The 16,774-nt window shown below is 37.0% G+C and overlaps 2 protein-coding genes and 1 pseudogene across 2 annotated transcripts; all 3 read left to right on the top strand.

The window, feature by feature from the left end:
• Positions 1 to 6,630: 6,630 nt before the first annotated feature.
• LOC131010758 (cytochrome P450 81Q32-like) lies at positions 6,631 to 9,799 on the top strand. The gene is made up of 2 exons (XM_057938422.1): positions 6,631 to 7,623; positions 8,870 to 9,799. Exons 1-2 carry the CDS (start codon positions 6,721 to 6,723, stop codon positions 9,488 to 9,490), a joined length of 1,524 nt encoding a protein of 507 aa, XP_057794405.1. The 5' UTR covers positions 6,631 to 6,720; the 3' UTR covers positions 9,491 to 9,799.
• A 1,965-nt stretch (positions 9,800 to 11,764) lies between these two features.
• Positions 11,765 to 14,123, top strand: LOC131010757 (cytochrome P450 81Q32-like). The gene is made up of 2 exons (XM_057938421.1): positions 11,765 to 12,788; positions 13,324 to 14,123. The coding sequence occupies exons 1-2, from the start codon at positions 11,907 to 11,909 to the stop codon at positions 13,936 to 13,938; spliced, it is 1,497 nt and encodes a 498-aa protein (XP_057794404.1). The 5' UTR covers positions 11,765 to 11,906; the 3' UTR covers positions 13,939 to 14,123.
• On the top strand, positions 14,066 to 16,119 carry LOC131009821 (FCS-Like Zinc finger 13-like; annotated as a pseudogene).
• Positions 16,120 to 16,774: the final 655 nt, after the last annotated feature.

Genomic DNA, 16,774 nt, shown 5'->3' with positions numbered 1-16,774 from the left:
CCCTCTCATTTTAATTATATGTCTTTTTAGGGTAAAGATTAATTTTTTTAATATATGACGTTTTATTTTCTTTTACCAAAATATACCTCATCATTTAATTCAATAGAAGAAGATTTTGAGAGTCCCCTTCCATTCAAGTAGAGATCGTAGAGTTTTAGCCGAATTATAAATTATCATTAATTGAGGTTATTTTTTAAAAAAATCTTTTATTAATTTACGTGCTTGAGCTTGGAATGACATATAAAAAAGTGGAAGGGAGTATTCAATTTGTCATTTTCATCCGTCTTTATAAAATGTATTCAGTATATTTTTGATAAGTTTTTCACTCGCTCGCAATAAAATGAGACCCTTACTCCACCCGTATCATTTTCAAATAAATACTTTTTATAAAGATGGAGGAAGTATTATTTATGAAAAAAGATGTATAGATTAACATAGATCTTTAGAGTAAAATTAGATAAGAATAAAATAAAATTATAAAATTCTTTATATATAATTGAATCCGCGGATCGAGTTTGAATCGAATTTGAGTCTCAGAAGTTTTCCTTTAAATTCAGATCCAAAAATCTTAAAAATAATTTAGATTTAGGTTCAATTTTTATAAAGTTGAGGTCTTAAAAAAATTAATCTAAATTACAAATCGATTATCATGATCCCTAGGCGCACGTCTAAGTAGATTCTAAGCCACGTTAATTTCCCATCAATTACGTCTTCCAGAACGTATTAAGTTTCTTTCTTTCATTTTTTTATTATTTTGTCTTGGTGTTGGAATATTTGTACCTCTTGAAATACTTTTCTACACCTTCGAGGAAAAAGAACAAATAAATTCTTCTAGATGATTGACTAGAAATTTCAAATATCAGAGTCTCCGAGTATAGGTAATCCTATCTTATATTCTCGGACTTCTTATTGATGGCTACTGCTTTGAACAATAAAACGTTCAAAATAAAATTAATATGAATTCAAGACTGTATGTTATCAACTCCGCATAATTTCATAATTCAAGCTTCTAGAAAATAGTTAGCAAAAAACTTGTTTTTTTAACAAACATAATACATGTATACATCGGTAGAGAGACACCATATATCGATCAATAAAATAATATATATAAGTGTATTTATTTTAATGAACTAATAATATATAATTTTTTAAGAGTTTATAAACTGTCAAAGTATTTGATAATTAAGCTTATAAACTAGAGAGAGAACTTTTAGTTAAAGAGAGAGAATCTTTGTTAGATAGAACAAATCAAAGAGAGATGAACTTGTGAGCACATATGATAAAATAATAAAAAATAGTTGAATAATATTTATAAAATAATTGTTACATATAAGATTATGAAAAAATAAGTTGGGTGTAGAAAAAATTATTTTTTAGGGAGCTTATAAGCTTTTGGAGCTCACTTTTAGAGTTTATAAATTATTTATGAGCTTATTTTGCCAAACACTTTGAAAAAACTTATAAATTCAGTCAAACACTCTTGTGATAGTGTGAAAGTACTCAAATAATTATTTTTAATCAAGTAAAGCTTATCTAATTTTTATAACGACAAATAATACATGAATATGATCCTTTAGGGGGCATTTACGTTGAAGCGTTGACCTTGATAGATAATAATAGTCAGATTAATTCTTTGTCTATTTTAATAAATTGAAACTTTGGGATATTCCAACGTTCTTGATTATTTTTATCGTTTAAATTAATTTCATTTTATTCTTATTTCATTAAAAATGTGAAATTGAAAAAATCTTGTTCTTGAGGATAAAAAATACTCAATCACGCAAAAAAAAAAAAAAACGTCACTTTAGAGTCATCCAAATGATAAAGACTTTCTCTATGTGTAGGATTCAGTCCCCCCCCCCCCCAAAAAAAATCATTACATGAGTCAGTTTAATTTGTCATCAATTAAAATTAAACCCGAAATGGTGATTAATCCTCAACAATTAGTTTCTAGACTTCTGAAGAGTAGATTTGTGGCCCTTGTGGGTGTCCACACATAATTTGCCTTGATATCTCTTGCCCGCTGCTCCTACTATACTTCTTGGCGCTTAGCCTAATCTTTCCTAGTTTTGGAGCATTTATTTATAATTATAACTAGTGTGTAACCCGTCGAAATTCGACGGGGAGCCACTTTATGTTGTAATTATTATTGCACATTTTTTTATTACAACATATAAATAATTTTTATATAAATTATTTAAAAATTTTATTTTATTTTATCAAAATAAATTGCTAATATAGATCAGCCTTTTGGCTAGTTATAGTTTTTATTGAGAGTTAAAATAGATTGTCTTTTTATACATTATTTGATGAAATTTCATAAAAAGTTGATGTAAGCTTGACGATTTTAAAAAATAATAAGAAAAAAGATTTAGGTCTATTTGACATAATATATGATGAAGAATTGACACATCGTATTTTTTTTGTTAATTATATATAAAAAAATTACTAATTTTCAGGAGTGTAATTTTTATAAATTGATAGACAAAATTTAAGACCATGTCTTATATATGAATATCATCTCATCGGAACCTTACAAAACTTTTGAACATCATCTTATCTGTAGCTTGAAATATCACATTAAAGTTTGTACATTGAACTTCTAATCATTATCTTTTTTTAAGCTTGTTATATGAGATTTGGCTTATGGGTATCATCTCATCTTATTCTTGAAAAGATAAAACTTAACTCGTAAGCAACATCTCATTTGGAGCTCATAATACCATAACTGATTTGTGAGCATCATCTCGTGCGAAGCTTGAAATACTATAACTAACTTGTGAGCATCTTCTTGTGTGGAGCTTGAAAGACCATAACTGATTTGTGAACATCATCTCGTCTATAGTTTGATAGACAGAGCTTAGCATTACTCACTTGGAGCTTGAAAGGCTGGAGCTGAGTGCTAACCATTATCTCATTTAAAGCTTCAAAGGCCGAAATTAAGTTGTGAACATCATTTTGTTTGGAACTTGACAAACTATATCTAATTTGTGAGCATCATATTGTTAGAACCCAAAATACTTGTAAGACTATAACTGACTTGTAAGCATCATCTCGTGTAGAACTTGAAAGACTATATAATTGATTTGTAAGCATCATCTCGTTCATAGTTTGATAGATTGAAGTGAGTTCTAAGCATCAGTCATTTGGAGCTTGAAGGACCGCAGATGAGTACTAAGAATTATCTTATTTGAATCTTAAAGGACCAAAATTTAGTTATAAACATCATCTCCTTTGGAGTTTGACAAAGCACTTATAACTTATGAGCATCATATTGTTTGGAGCCAAAATTGAGTTTTGAGTACATCTCAAATGAAGTTTGATAGACCATCTCTGATTTTTTAACATTATCTTTCACTCGGAGTTTGAAAGATCAAAAGTGAATTTTAAGAATCATCTTGTTTAGAGCTATACAAAAACATATACCAAGCGAAAATGCTTATAAATAAATTAATCAATTTGTATTATCACTAATTTAGTACAATTGACAATTTTCTACGTTGAATAAATAAAAAACTTATGCAGACATATCAAGATAAATTAGTTTTAAATATATTAAGCCAAAATTTACTATATTTTAGTTTATTTATATAAATGTTAGTGATTAGAAAATCATCTTAATGCACAATTATAATTTTCAGCTTTCTCAATGTTAATATTGTTGTAAACTCGTCATTTTTTAAAATTGAATTAGATAACTAAAAATTTAGAGTTTTCTCATCTACACCAAACTACATTTTCCTTAAACATATATCAAATAATTGAATTTTTCAATCCGATTATTAATTAATCCAATCAAACTAAGTAGCATATTTAGTTTTTAAAAATTCAATAATAATAATTTGTACTATAGTTGGTTGATTTAATATTATAGGAAATAACAAAGCTAAATTATTTGATCCTTTTTAAATATAATATTTAACAAATATAAATAACATATGAAAAATGCAATGTATTACATCATTATTTTAATATATCAACTCACATTATTCATTAAATATAATTATAGCCAAAGTAATATTAGATAAATTGAATTAATTTTTAATATGAATATAACTATTTATTTGGCAAATTGAAAGTTAATTGACGAAATTAAATTGGCGTTGCAAATATATAAAAGATGAGATACCACATACAAATATTATATAGGTTGTAGTCAATATGAACTTGCGAATAAATAGGTACCAATGTCATAAGACATGTGGAGTATCTTAATATATACTTTTTCTACAAAGATTCTACATTTTCTAAAATGTAATAAAAAAAGTGTCATAAATTAAAATTAAACCCGAAATGGTGATTAATCCTCAACAATTAGTTTCTAGACTTCTGAAGAGTAGATTTGTGGCCCTTGTGGGTGTCCACACATAATTTGCCTTGATATCTCTTGCCCGCTGCTCCTACTATACTTCTTGGCGCTTAGCCTAATCTTTCCTAGTTTTGGAGCATTTATTTATAATTATAATGGGGAACTACTTCAACAAAAAGAAGAAAAAAAAAACTGTTTATTAAATTAATTAAGATAAATACAACTAGCATTTATCTCATCAACAGATAACAAATCTTTTTTTTTTAAACTAAAAAGATAATTAAATAAGATATCTAGCACTATGTTGTTGAACATGTAACTATTTCTTGTAATTTCTTCTTCTTTCTTCTTTTTTTCCTTTCTAGACGGTGACATCGCTATTCAAAATGCGTTTTCGATAAATCTCATCTACGTGTAACAATTTGTAAATTAAGTAAAGGCGATATTAGAATTGTGTGATAGAATCGACCTCTTAAGATATTTGTCACAAGCACCACACCACACTCCAATCGAGCACAATAAATCTAATCTAGGACTGTAAAAAAAAATCAAGCCGCTCGCATATTATTCAGATCTTGACTAAACAAAATTTGTTCTAATTATTTAGAGAAATTCGATAAATAAATAAATCAAACTTGAGCTTAATATAGTATTTGACTCGTTAGCTCGTAAACACGTTCGTTGAGTAATTTAGCTTGAAAAATATAAATTATTAATAGGTACAACTTATATTTATGATCTACTGTATATATATATAGGGAGAGGTTCAAGAAAGAATCATAAATAAAAAAAGAGCGGAGAACCATTTTCAGCCATTCGATTATCAAAATCTACGGTTGATGTATCATCTTGTTGGATGAATGCAGATCCTGGGTCCGAATCCTAAAGGGAGCAATTTTTTTTATTTTTTTGAGTGCATTAATTTTAACAACGAATGCATTAATTTTTACAGTGAATGCATTAGATTTGATGTTTCTCACGTTCTCACAAATAATGTAGTTCTCTCTAGAACCACACCCTATATATATATATATATATATATATATATATATATATATATAGGGATGAGCTATAATAAAAACACATCTTTTTGTAAAAACTAAAAACGGCTAAAATGTATGAATTCTATGTAGAACACGTAGTATGAATTAGTTGTGTAACTGTATGAATTGCAAAATTCATACGTGTTCTACATAGAATTCATACATTTCGCAATTCATACAGTTACACAGTCAATTCATACGTGTTCTACATATAATTCAGCCGTTTTTAGTTTTTACAAAAAGATGTGTTTTTATTATAGCTCAACCCTATATATATATATATATATATATATATATATATATATATATATATATAGGCCAAGGTTCAATGAAGAAGGCCTAAATGTAAGAAAGAAGAGAGAAGTAATCTCATCCGTTGATTTTATCTAATCTAACGGACATGATTTGTTCACGCCATGTTCAACGGATTTTTTCGTTGAACATATGGGGGGTCGAAACCCAGAACCCCCAAAAATATTGTATATATTCACGAATGTTCAACGAAAAAATCCGTTGAACATGGCATGAATAAATCATGTCCGTTAGATTAGATAAGATCAACGGATAAGATTACTTCTCTATTCTTTCTTACATTTAGGCCTTTTTCATTGAACCTAACCCTATATATATATATATATATATATATATATATATATATATATATATATAACCGATCACCTACCCACCGTGGGTAAGCATAATGTGTCCACATCACTGATCTGGCAATTTTAATTTGGAAAGATAATTAACATATCTTATTATAATTAAAATTATCTTACTCTAATTAAGATTATCACATCAATGGTGGGCACATTATGTCTGCCCACGGTGGGTAGGTGATCGGTTCTATATATATATATGGGAGAGTTCAATGGAGACCACTTCCTTAAACAAAGAATAAAGACCAAATCTTGTGCGTCGATTTTGCTTAATCTAATGGTGATCATTCAACTGATTAAGATTATTAATTTTTGGTTATTTTATTTAATAAAGGTACGTAGGTATGTAATTATTGCACTAAATATATCTAATGAAATCTTTTATTTATGGAATATCCGTTTGTTACGTGAATAATGCATTCACAGAACAAATGAACATACTAGTGTTTGTATATTGGAGAAGGTTCAAATGAAAACTTTTATTCAAAATGAGAACGCAAGATTTATGATGAATGCATCGGAGCTTGATGGATGTAGGATATCATGAAGTGTAAAACACATACATACACTGTACATGTATATTTAAAATGTATAGCCAACCACTCCCATCAATCGGGGTCACACACATCCTTATAACCTAAATAAATACTCCCATCCACACCAAAAAAGATTAGAATCGCCCCACTTCCTCTTCCTCTTCCTCTTCCTCATGGAGACATTAAATCTGGTATATCTCCCACTCATATACGCCCTCTACATTTTGACAAAACACTTATTCCACAAGCTCCAAAAGCTTCCCCCCACCCCCCTCCTCTCCCTCCCCCTCCTCGGCCACCTCCCCCTCCTCAAAAAGCCCCTCTACCGCTCCCTGGCCCGCATCTCCGCCTCCTACGGCCCGGTCGTCCTCCTCCAGTTCGGCTCCCGCCGCGTCCTCGTCGTCTCCTCCCCCTCCGCCGCCGAGGACTGCCTCTCCAAGAACGACGTCGTCTTCGCCAACCGCCCCCGCCTCCTGGCCGGCAAACACATCGGCTACAACTACACCTCCCTCGCCTGGACCTCCTACGGCGACCACTGGCGAAACCTGCGCAAGGTTTCATCCATTGAAGTTCTGTCAGCTCACAGGCTGCAGCTGCTGCACGGAATTAGGGCTGATGAGGTTCGGACCATGGTTCGGGCCCTGGGGCGGGCCGCGGCGGAGCGGAGGCCCGTCGACATGAAGGCCACCTTCTTCGAGCTCACCATGAACGTCATGATGCGGATGATCGCCGGGAAGAGGTACTACGGCGAGAACGTGGACGACGTGGAGGAGGCGCGCCGCTTCAGGGAGATCGTCAGGGAGACGCTGCGCCTCGCCACGTCGCACGTGGGGGACTTCGTGCCGCTGCTGCGGTGGCTGCGGGTGGGCCGCGTGGAGGAGGGGATGGTGGAGCTGCAGCGGAAGAGGAATGTGTTTATGCAGGAGCTCGTGGAGGAGCGGAAGAGGAGCTTCAGGAGTTACGGCGCCGCCGCCGAGGAGGAAGGGAGGATGAAGACGATGATTGAAATGCTGCTCGCATTGCAGGAGAAGGAGCCTGACTATTACACTGATGCTGTCATTAGAAGCTTAATGCTGGTAATTAATTCAATTCTATCGTTTCATCTAAATTTATATATCTTCATTTTTCTAAATTCAAGTGCTAATTATAATGCTTTTCCGCATTATTGCCTGTTGCGTTTGTTAGTTTGTTCTTAAATTACTCTTGTTTGCTTCCTTGAAGCATAATAAATGCATAGCAGTTGTGTGTAAGTGATATAGATGTGAAACTACAGTCTTGAACACGGCATAATATAATATTAAATGATATATAGTGTCATTTATTTTATACCTGTAGCACATGCATCGAGTGATCGAATTGACTCTAGTCGGAAATTAGATTTGAATAACTTTTTCTGTCTTTGACTTTTTGGATATGCTAGTCAAAGTGGGGGGACCCACTGGAGGAAAAACACTACAAAAGAAGGAATTATAGTAAAAAAAGAATCTAGATCCTCTACCTACCAAAAAATAAAGAATCATGATCCACTAATCACTCAAATTAAAATAATTTTGTTCTTATGTTTGGTAGGCGTGATGCCTACATAATACTAGCACGCTAGGTATAGATTTCTAGAAATTTTGGTCTACTAAGTGGGCCGAAAATTAATCGGATCATTTTCACGTAAGCCTTGTCGAAATACCTACTATCGCAGTCCATCCGCTTGCCAACATCTGATATTTTGGGCTATCAGGCAGGCCCAAATTGAAGGCCCAGTTGACCCGACTAAGACTTCTAGTTTAAGAGAAAATATTATCTTCGTGTCAACTGATGTAATTTGACGTTTTTTTTAAATACAATCATTTAGAAAGGTAAATTTGTAATCTGAAAACATGTATGTTTATTAAAAATGTAGCACAAAATAATTACCTAAACAAATATGTTCAATTGTAATTATCCTAAAAAGAAATATGTGAAACCAAGTGAAACAATTCGATTGCCAAATCAAATATGGTGCATGAAGTAGTAATTTGAGTTTATTAAAATATCTTGTATATATGCATAACATATATTAGAGTGTTGTAAGTTAAGCAGATCAAACCAAAACTAATTAAGCTTGACAGCAACTTATTCTAACAAATTTTATGTTATATCATATTCTTAGTTACCAAAATTCATAGATTAAACCACGTCAAATAATCTTATAAACGTAACACATCAAATAAAACTAAAGTATGTTGGGCCAAAAACTTTATTTACAGTTTATTTTTTTTCCGATATAATTAATTTTTGTAATTGAAAACTTGTTGGCCTCTAATCTTGTCTGCCCACCGAACTCTGTAGGTGATGCTAATCGCCGGCACCGACACATCCGCCGGAACGATGGAATGGGCTCTGTCTCTCCTCCTCAACAACCCCCACGCCCTCCGCAGGGCCCAAGCCGAGATCGACGACCGCGTGGGCCACGGCCGCCTCCTCGACGAGGCCGACATCGCGGAGCTCCCGTACCTCCGGTGCGTCATCAACGAGACGCTGCGCATGTTCCCCGCCGGCCCGCTGCTGATCCCGCACGAGTCCTCGGACGAGTGCGTGGTCGGGGGCTACCGCGTTCCCGCCGGCACGATGCTGCTGGTGAACGCGTGGGCCATGCACAACGACCCCAAGAACTGGGACGAGCCCCGCGAGTTCAGGCCGGAGCGGTTCGAGAAGCTCGACGGCTACCGCGACGGGTTCAGGCTCATGCCGTTTGGCGCCGGAAGGCGCGGCTGCCCCGGGGAGCCCCTGGCCGTGCGCATGGTGGGGTTGGGGCTGGGGACGCTTATTCAGTGCTTCGATTGGGAGAGGCTCGGTAAGGAGCTGGTTGATATGAGTGAGGGCGCGGGGTTGTCGATGCCCAGGGCCACGCCGTTGATGGCGTATTGCAGAGCCCGGCCTGCTGCGGCCGGCCTTCTCGCTACTATCTAAATACTGCACACTCAATCATTACTCCTAATTATGTGCAATAGTCTGCGAGTCACACAAGAATGATAATATATATCACCGGTAGAAATATGGATACTCTTTCTCCACTTGCGAGATTAGAGAATCCAAGTAGTATATTAGTGAAGAGTGGCTATATATATATATATATACATACACATTCGTGTTCATTACTATATTTTTGTGTTTTTTTACTTGAGCTAGCATTTATTTCTAGTGATTTTGTTCAAATCATTGGTGTACTCACTCTAGTCTTCTATTTAAAATAATTATAAATTTATTATTTATTCTATAGTCCATAATTCCATAATTAAAAATTCTATATAATTCATAACCCCCGAAATTAAATACTCTATAATTTATAGATAAACTAGGGACGGCGGTTGGAATTGAATGGTAGAGATAGAGAGAGAGGCGGAGGCGCGGCCTGTTGACTGTGTTGTCCCCGGAGCAGGGTTGGAGCGGCAACGGTTGAAGGAGGAGAGAGTCAGCGCAGGATCAATGAATGTGCGTGTGCCTTATGTGGTATGGGAGAGTCATCGGCGAGAGAAGAAGGTGAGGAGGAAAGGAGGAGTGTCTCAAAAATTGAGAGGAGAGAATGAGAGAAGACAAATTTATTTAAATTAAGAAAAAATAAGGGTACAATTAGTTTTGCTAATTAAATTTTAAATTTCTCTTATAATAATATATCCCATAATAGAAACGACACATTTTTGTTGGGACGGCCTGAAAAGGAATATGACTCAGTTTCACTGGCACAGATGAAATATTAATAAAATACTTGTAGCTCATCCATAAGAATAAATTATATATATATATATATATATATATATATATATATATATAGGGAAAAGATCATCGAATGAGACAAATGTGGTGAGAATGGAGAATGATTGCATAAACCCGTATATATGTTGCATAAAATGCTTGTAATTAATGACTGCATAACGAAATTCAATTAATTAGATAAATTTTTTGCCCCCTCCAGGATTCGAACCTAGGTAAAAAATTTATCTAATATTATACGATGCAACACTATATATTGACTTATGCAATCATTCTCATTTGAAATGAGAATGATTGTCATTTCTCACGAAAAATAGCATTCTCAATATAACTCATACTTATATATAAAAAAAAAACCAAAAAACAAAACAAAACAAAACACACCACACCCATTTAGGACCACACTTCAAAACCATATTATTATAGCCTCAAAAAACTCAGGACCACAAACAATAATTAACCAAGCACGCGAACTTAAAAAACATGTTTTAATTAATGTTCATAAAATACACAAATTATAATTAATCTCGAATTACTTAGGAGACGTTTCTTTGAAGGATTAGCCTTGATTGATAAAAATAGCAAGGCTAATCCCTTATTTACTTTGTTGGATTGAAACTTTGGGATATCCCAATGCTCTTGATTATTTTTATCATTTAATTTTATTTTGTTTGATTCTTATCCCATCAAACGGATGGGATTGGAGTAATCCTATTCTCGAGGATAAAATACTCAATCATCCATTTTATCAATCATACAAAATAAACCTCCTCTTACTATCATAGGATGTGGCTGATTCAAATATTAGGCATTACTCACCTTCACCATTTTCGAGAACTTCATTCACAAGTATTTGATGTTAAGAAGATTGAAGAGCGACACGACGATTTTTCAAGCTTTCGCGGGAAATTGAAGGTTAAAGGGATTTAATTTGGGGAATTTTCGAGTTAGGGTTCTTGGGGACAAATTTTCGATGTAAGTGTTTAATTGGGGTTGTTGGGGAGAAATTTTCAAATCAAGTGGTAAGTGTTCACTGTACGTGTGTATTAATAAAATAAAATTTTCAAATTTTCAAACTGTGAAAGCACTCACGCCTCACATACAAATCATTGTCCTAAATATACAAACTCAAAAAATTATGACTTGTTTTTGTAAATCACCTTAAAATAATGGTCTAACAAATTTTAAAATTGATAAAATGAAACGTTAAATCTCGTTCTCAGAGTTGTACTCCATCCGTCTCACAAAAACATGAATATTTGTAAGTACGTAGCACGAGTTTTAAGAAATATTAGATAAAAATTGAGAGTGAAAAATGGGTCCCACTTTATAAAAATAGATATAAAAAGTAAAGAGATTGTGGTGGAGTAGTGTACAAAAATAGAAATGTTCATGTTTTTGTAAAACGCTTCAAAACAAAAACATTAATGTTCATGTTTTTATAAGACGGAGGGAATATGTGGTATGAAATTCAAGAAAGATACTTAAATCATGTTTTTCATTTCAATTAAACATACTACGATACACTTGATTTTCACCATATCATTAGCTTTATAATCTCTCATAAATTCAACCAACAACTTACGAAAAAAACATCAGTAGTACTAGTGGAGAAATGGATTCACATATTCTCATCTACATTCCTCTCATACTTGCCCTTTTCATCTTCATCAAGCACATCCTCCACAAACTCCAAAACCTCCCTCCTACTCCTCTCCTCCGCTTCCCCTTCCTCGGCCACCTACACCTCCTCCAAAAACCCCTTCACCGCTCCCTCGCCGTCATCTCCCGCCGCCACGGCCCGGTGGTCCTCCTCCACCTCGGCTCCCGCCGCGTCCTCCTCGTCTCCTCCCCCTCCGCGGCCGAGGACTGCCTCTCCAAGAATGACGCCGTCTTCGCCAACCGCCCCCGCCTCCTTGTCGGCAAGCACCTCGGCTACAATCACACCTCCTTGGTCTGGTCATCCTACGGCGATCACTGGCGAAATCTGAGGAAAGTTTCGTCCGTTGAAGTTCTGTCGGCTCACAGATTGCAGACTCTGCAAGGAATTAGGGTTGATGAGGTTCGGGCCATGGTTCGGGCTCTGAGCCGAGCCTCGGGCGAGCGGAAGCTGGTGGACATGAAAGCGATGTTCTTCGAGATGACGATGAACGTGGTGATGAGGATGATCGGCGGGAAGGCGTACTACGGAGGGAACGTGGAGAAGGCGGAGGAGGGGCGGCGGTTTAGGGAGATCGTGGCGGAGACGATGCGGCTCATGGCGGCGTCGAATATGGGGGATTATTTGCCGTGGTTGGGAGATGGCGGCGTGGAGAAACGGATGGTGGAGCTGCATAGGAACAGGGACGATTTTATGCAGGAGCTCGTGGAAGAGTGTAAGATAAAACGTCGGAGTTATGGCGACGGCGAGACCAAAACCATGATTGAGATGTTGCTCGCCTTGCAAGATAAGGAGCCGGAGTATTATACAGATGAGCTCATTAGAAGTCTCATGCTGGTGAATATCTTCTCTAACCCGCAATTTCTTTCATATTAGTATTACTATTTTTGGGTATAATTGCTAAAATATTTACTACTGGAGTACATATTTTATCTTGATTTTAGTCTTCGACACATTTTATAAATGGAAGGGATCCACCGTCTGAAAGTTTTTAAAAATGAAGAGAAATTAATTTGCGTCCACGTCCCAAAATGACAAAAAAATAACTATTTTTTAAAATACAATAATAACATATTTAGTATATTATTAAAGCACATAAAAAAAATTAATATAGTACTATTATTTTATTGGATATTTGTGATGTTTTAAAAATTTATGATGCTTATGCTTAGAAATTGAGATAAAAATAGGTTTATTGAAAAAATTGTATGTACAATTCGGTGAAAACAACTCCAATTCAGTTGTATTTGCGATTTGACAAATTTTACCGATCCATAGAGATCCCTAGTTATTATTGTAACAATTTATCGAAAATGAAAATGGTGAAGGTTGGTGAATTTTTGAGCTATTAATCCATGTTGTTTAACTGCAGAGTCTGGTAATCGCCGGCACGGATACATCCTCCGGCACAATGGAGTGGGCCCTCTCTCTCCTCCTGAACAACCCGCACGTGCTGAAGAAGGCCCAGGCGGAGATCGATGCCGTGGTCGGACACGGGCGTCTGGTCTGCGAGGGCGACGCGGGCGAGCTGCCGTACCTGCGGTGCATCATCAGCGAGACGCTGCGCATGTATCCGGCGGCGCCGCTGCTTGTCCCGCACGAGTCCTCGGAGGAGTGCAGTGTCGGGGGTTACCGCGTCCCCGGCGGCACCATGCTGATGGTGAACACGTGGGCCATACAGAACGACAGCAGATACTGGGAGGACGCGGCAGAGTTCAAGCCGGAGAGGTTCGAGGGTTCAGAGCGCCACGGCTGCAAAATGATCCCGTTCGGGTCCGGGAGGCGGAGGTGCCCCGGCGAAGGGCTGGCGGCGCGTATTTTGGGGCTGGCGCTGGGCTCGATTGTTCAGTGCTTTGATTGGGAGAGAGATGGGGAGGAGTTGGTTGATATGAGCGAGGGCGTGGGGGTGTCGCTGCCCAGAGCCGCGCCGTTGATGGCTTATTGCACACCCCGCTCTCATGCTGCTCATCTTCTTTCCACTATATGACTATTACAGAGTAATGTATTTTCTATTTCATAACTTCTTTTTTCTTTTTCTTTTCTTTGGGATAGGTTATTGGAGAGAGGATAGATTAGGGCCTATGCCAAGAAAGAATTGTGGACGGTACGTAGTGATGGACCGATGGTCCCCCAAAAGCTATCAACTATCAAGTGCGTAGATAGTTTGTGTGAGTTGACTAAGGCTTAGTATGTCAATCGGGCCAGCTCATCGGGTTTTTGGGCTAGCCCTATCGGGTTCCGGGTTAGTCGGGTGCGGGCTAATCGGGTTGGAGATTTTTTCGGGTTGAAAATCTTCAACCCTAACCCTAAACTTTCGGGTTTCGGGCTAGCCCATCGGGCTAATCAAGTTAAAGGCGTAAAAATAAAATTATCATTTATATTTTATTATTCCTAATGATCTAATGTATAATGTATAAAATATACATAGATATTAAAGATATGGAGTAAATTATATAGCAAAGCATGAAATGCAAAAATATAAGATATTCAAGATTACATAAACAAAATTATATTAAAATGAGGTAATAAAATTTAACATGTATCAATGCACTAGAATCAATCTGGATTATTACTGAATAATTAGTGGATTTGCCATGCACGTCTCATTGACAAAAAAAAAATGATATCACTTTAAAATGAGATACTAATAATTAATTTCTAACTAGTGAGATACTAATAATCAATTTCTACAAAAAATCCGTAATTAATTTCACTTTTTTTAATGAGATTGCACACACACACACACATATATTCTAACTAATTAATTTCACTTTTTTTAATGATGCTACATATATATATTTAAGCAAATATCATAGATCTAAATATAGCAGAAGTTGTAACTGGATGCATCAGTCACAATTCCGTCAGCCCACCGGGCCAGCCCATCGGGTTTTCGGGCTAGCCCTATCGGGTTCCGGGTTAGTCGGGTGCGGGCTAATCGGGCTGGAGATTTTTTCGGGTTGCGATTTTTCAACCCTAACCCTCTAATTTTGTCGGGTTATTCGGGTCGGCCCACGGATTTCGGGCTGCATTGACATCCCTAACTAAGCAGTAAGGAGTTTAATGCCTAAGGTCAAAGATCTTGAGTTCGAGTTCCATGTGATGTGACCTTTTAATTTCTTTATTTAATATTATAAATTTATATAAAAAAAAACTATCAAGTGTGTATAAAATTGAAATCCTCAACTAAAACGAGGGAAATGAAATTAGATAACTTGGATGTATATATTAAAAAAAATCATGATTTTAGTTATCATAGTTAAATTTATCTGGGTTAAGTATCAATTAAGCCCCTATCATAGTGGCCCTTTTCACGTTGGGCTCCCTATAGTCGAAGTTGGGCCAACTAAACCCCTGTAGTCCAAAAAATTGAATAATTGGGCCCCTAGCCCTAACGGCTGATAAACGCCGTCCGTATTATTATTTTTTCTTTCTTTTTTTAATCGGCGGTGGGCCCCACCTTTATCGCCTCCTTCCCCTCCCACCCTTCCACCCCTGCGCCGGAAGCCCGAGGAGTCAGATTCAGTCTCCGAGGGGGCTCAAGAGCCTGGATCTCGGCGCCGTGGGGTTAGGGATAGTGGCGGCTCTCGAAAAATTCGGCGATGGTAGGGATGGTATTCCGGCGTTGTTCGGCCGGAATTTGACGCGATCGAGTCCGATTCCGGTGAATTCTCCGAAGAATTGTTGTAGGAGTAGGAGAGAGGCGGAGGAGATGGAGATGGATAGTTTGGAGGAGAGCAATCGCACCGCCGTCTTCCACACAATCGCGCCGCCGTCTTCCACGCGATTAAGTCTGTGATTTGGACATTGCAGGGGAGAGAAAGCATTCTGCAGCGCAGATTGCAGGTATACGCAGATGGTGATGGATGAGCGGAAGGAAAAGTGCAGCTCGGAAGCGTCGAAGCCCGCGGTGGCGGCGGAAGTTGCAGGCTCGCCGTACGCTAACGGCCAGATGTTCACCGCCGGGATTCTGGCTATATAGATTTCTGACACGTGAAATAGAGAGAGAGAGAGAGGGGGCTTTCGGAGGTGGTGATGCGGGGTCAGGGTGGCTTTCACGGTGGTTCCGGGCTTTGGAGAGAGAGAGGGGGGGCTAAAGATGCCTCAAACCGCCGCAGAGCGTGTTTCCGGCGAGTTTCCGATGACTTTGGCGAGGAAGAAGGCGTGGATCCCACCACCACCTGCAAAATAAAAAAAAATAGTTAACGGTGTTAACTTACCGTTAGTGGCGAGGGCCCAATTGTTCGATATTAGACAGTTTGAGGGTTTAGTTGGCCCAACTTCGACTATATGGAGCCCAACGTGAAAAGGGTCACTATGTTAGGGGCTTATTTGATACTTAACCCAATTTATCTCGGCCGTCTAGTATTACACTTCACTTGTCTTGGAAGCGATCCATCAAATGAGGAGAAGATGAAGGATCATCCCCAGTAAGAAAGAATCCGGATGTGTACCACACCAAACCAATACTTAATTAATGGAGTATTGGTGTGTGCTCCAGTGAGATCTTATTTTTCGTGAGACTTTTATTTTTTAATGAATAAGACACATATACTTATGAACAAGGCAGTATATACTGATGAATAACGAAATTTAAAAAAATGGTAATGAATAAGACATATATACTGATGAACAATACAATATGTACTGATGAATAACGAAATTTAAAATATTTTGTTCCCTTCAAGATTCGAACCCTGAGAAAAAAATTCGCCCTTTAGGTACAATATCAGTCATAGGATTGATAAAATAAACGCACGAGATCGTATCTAAGATCTCACTAAAAATAGGGGATCTCATTGGAGCGCTCCCTATGGAGTATT

The sequence above is a fragment of the Salvia miltiorrhiza genome, chromosome 2 (genome assembly GCF_028751815.1).
Source record: "Salvia miltiorrhiza cultivar Shanhuang (shh) chromosome 2, IMPLAD_Smil_shh, whole genome shotgun sequence".
NCBI classification, from domain to species: domain Eukaryota; kingdom Viridiplantae; phylum Streptophyta; class Magnoliopsida; order Lamiales; family Lamiaceae; genus Salvia; species Salvia miltiorrhiza.
The sequence above is the reverse complement of the archived record's forward strand: the minus strand, read 5'-3'. Positions and strand labels throughout refer to the sequence as shown.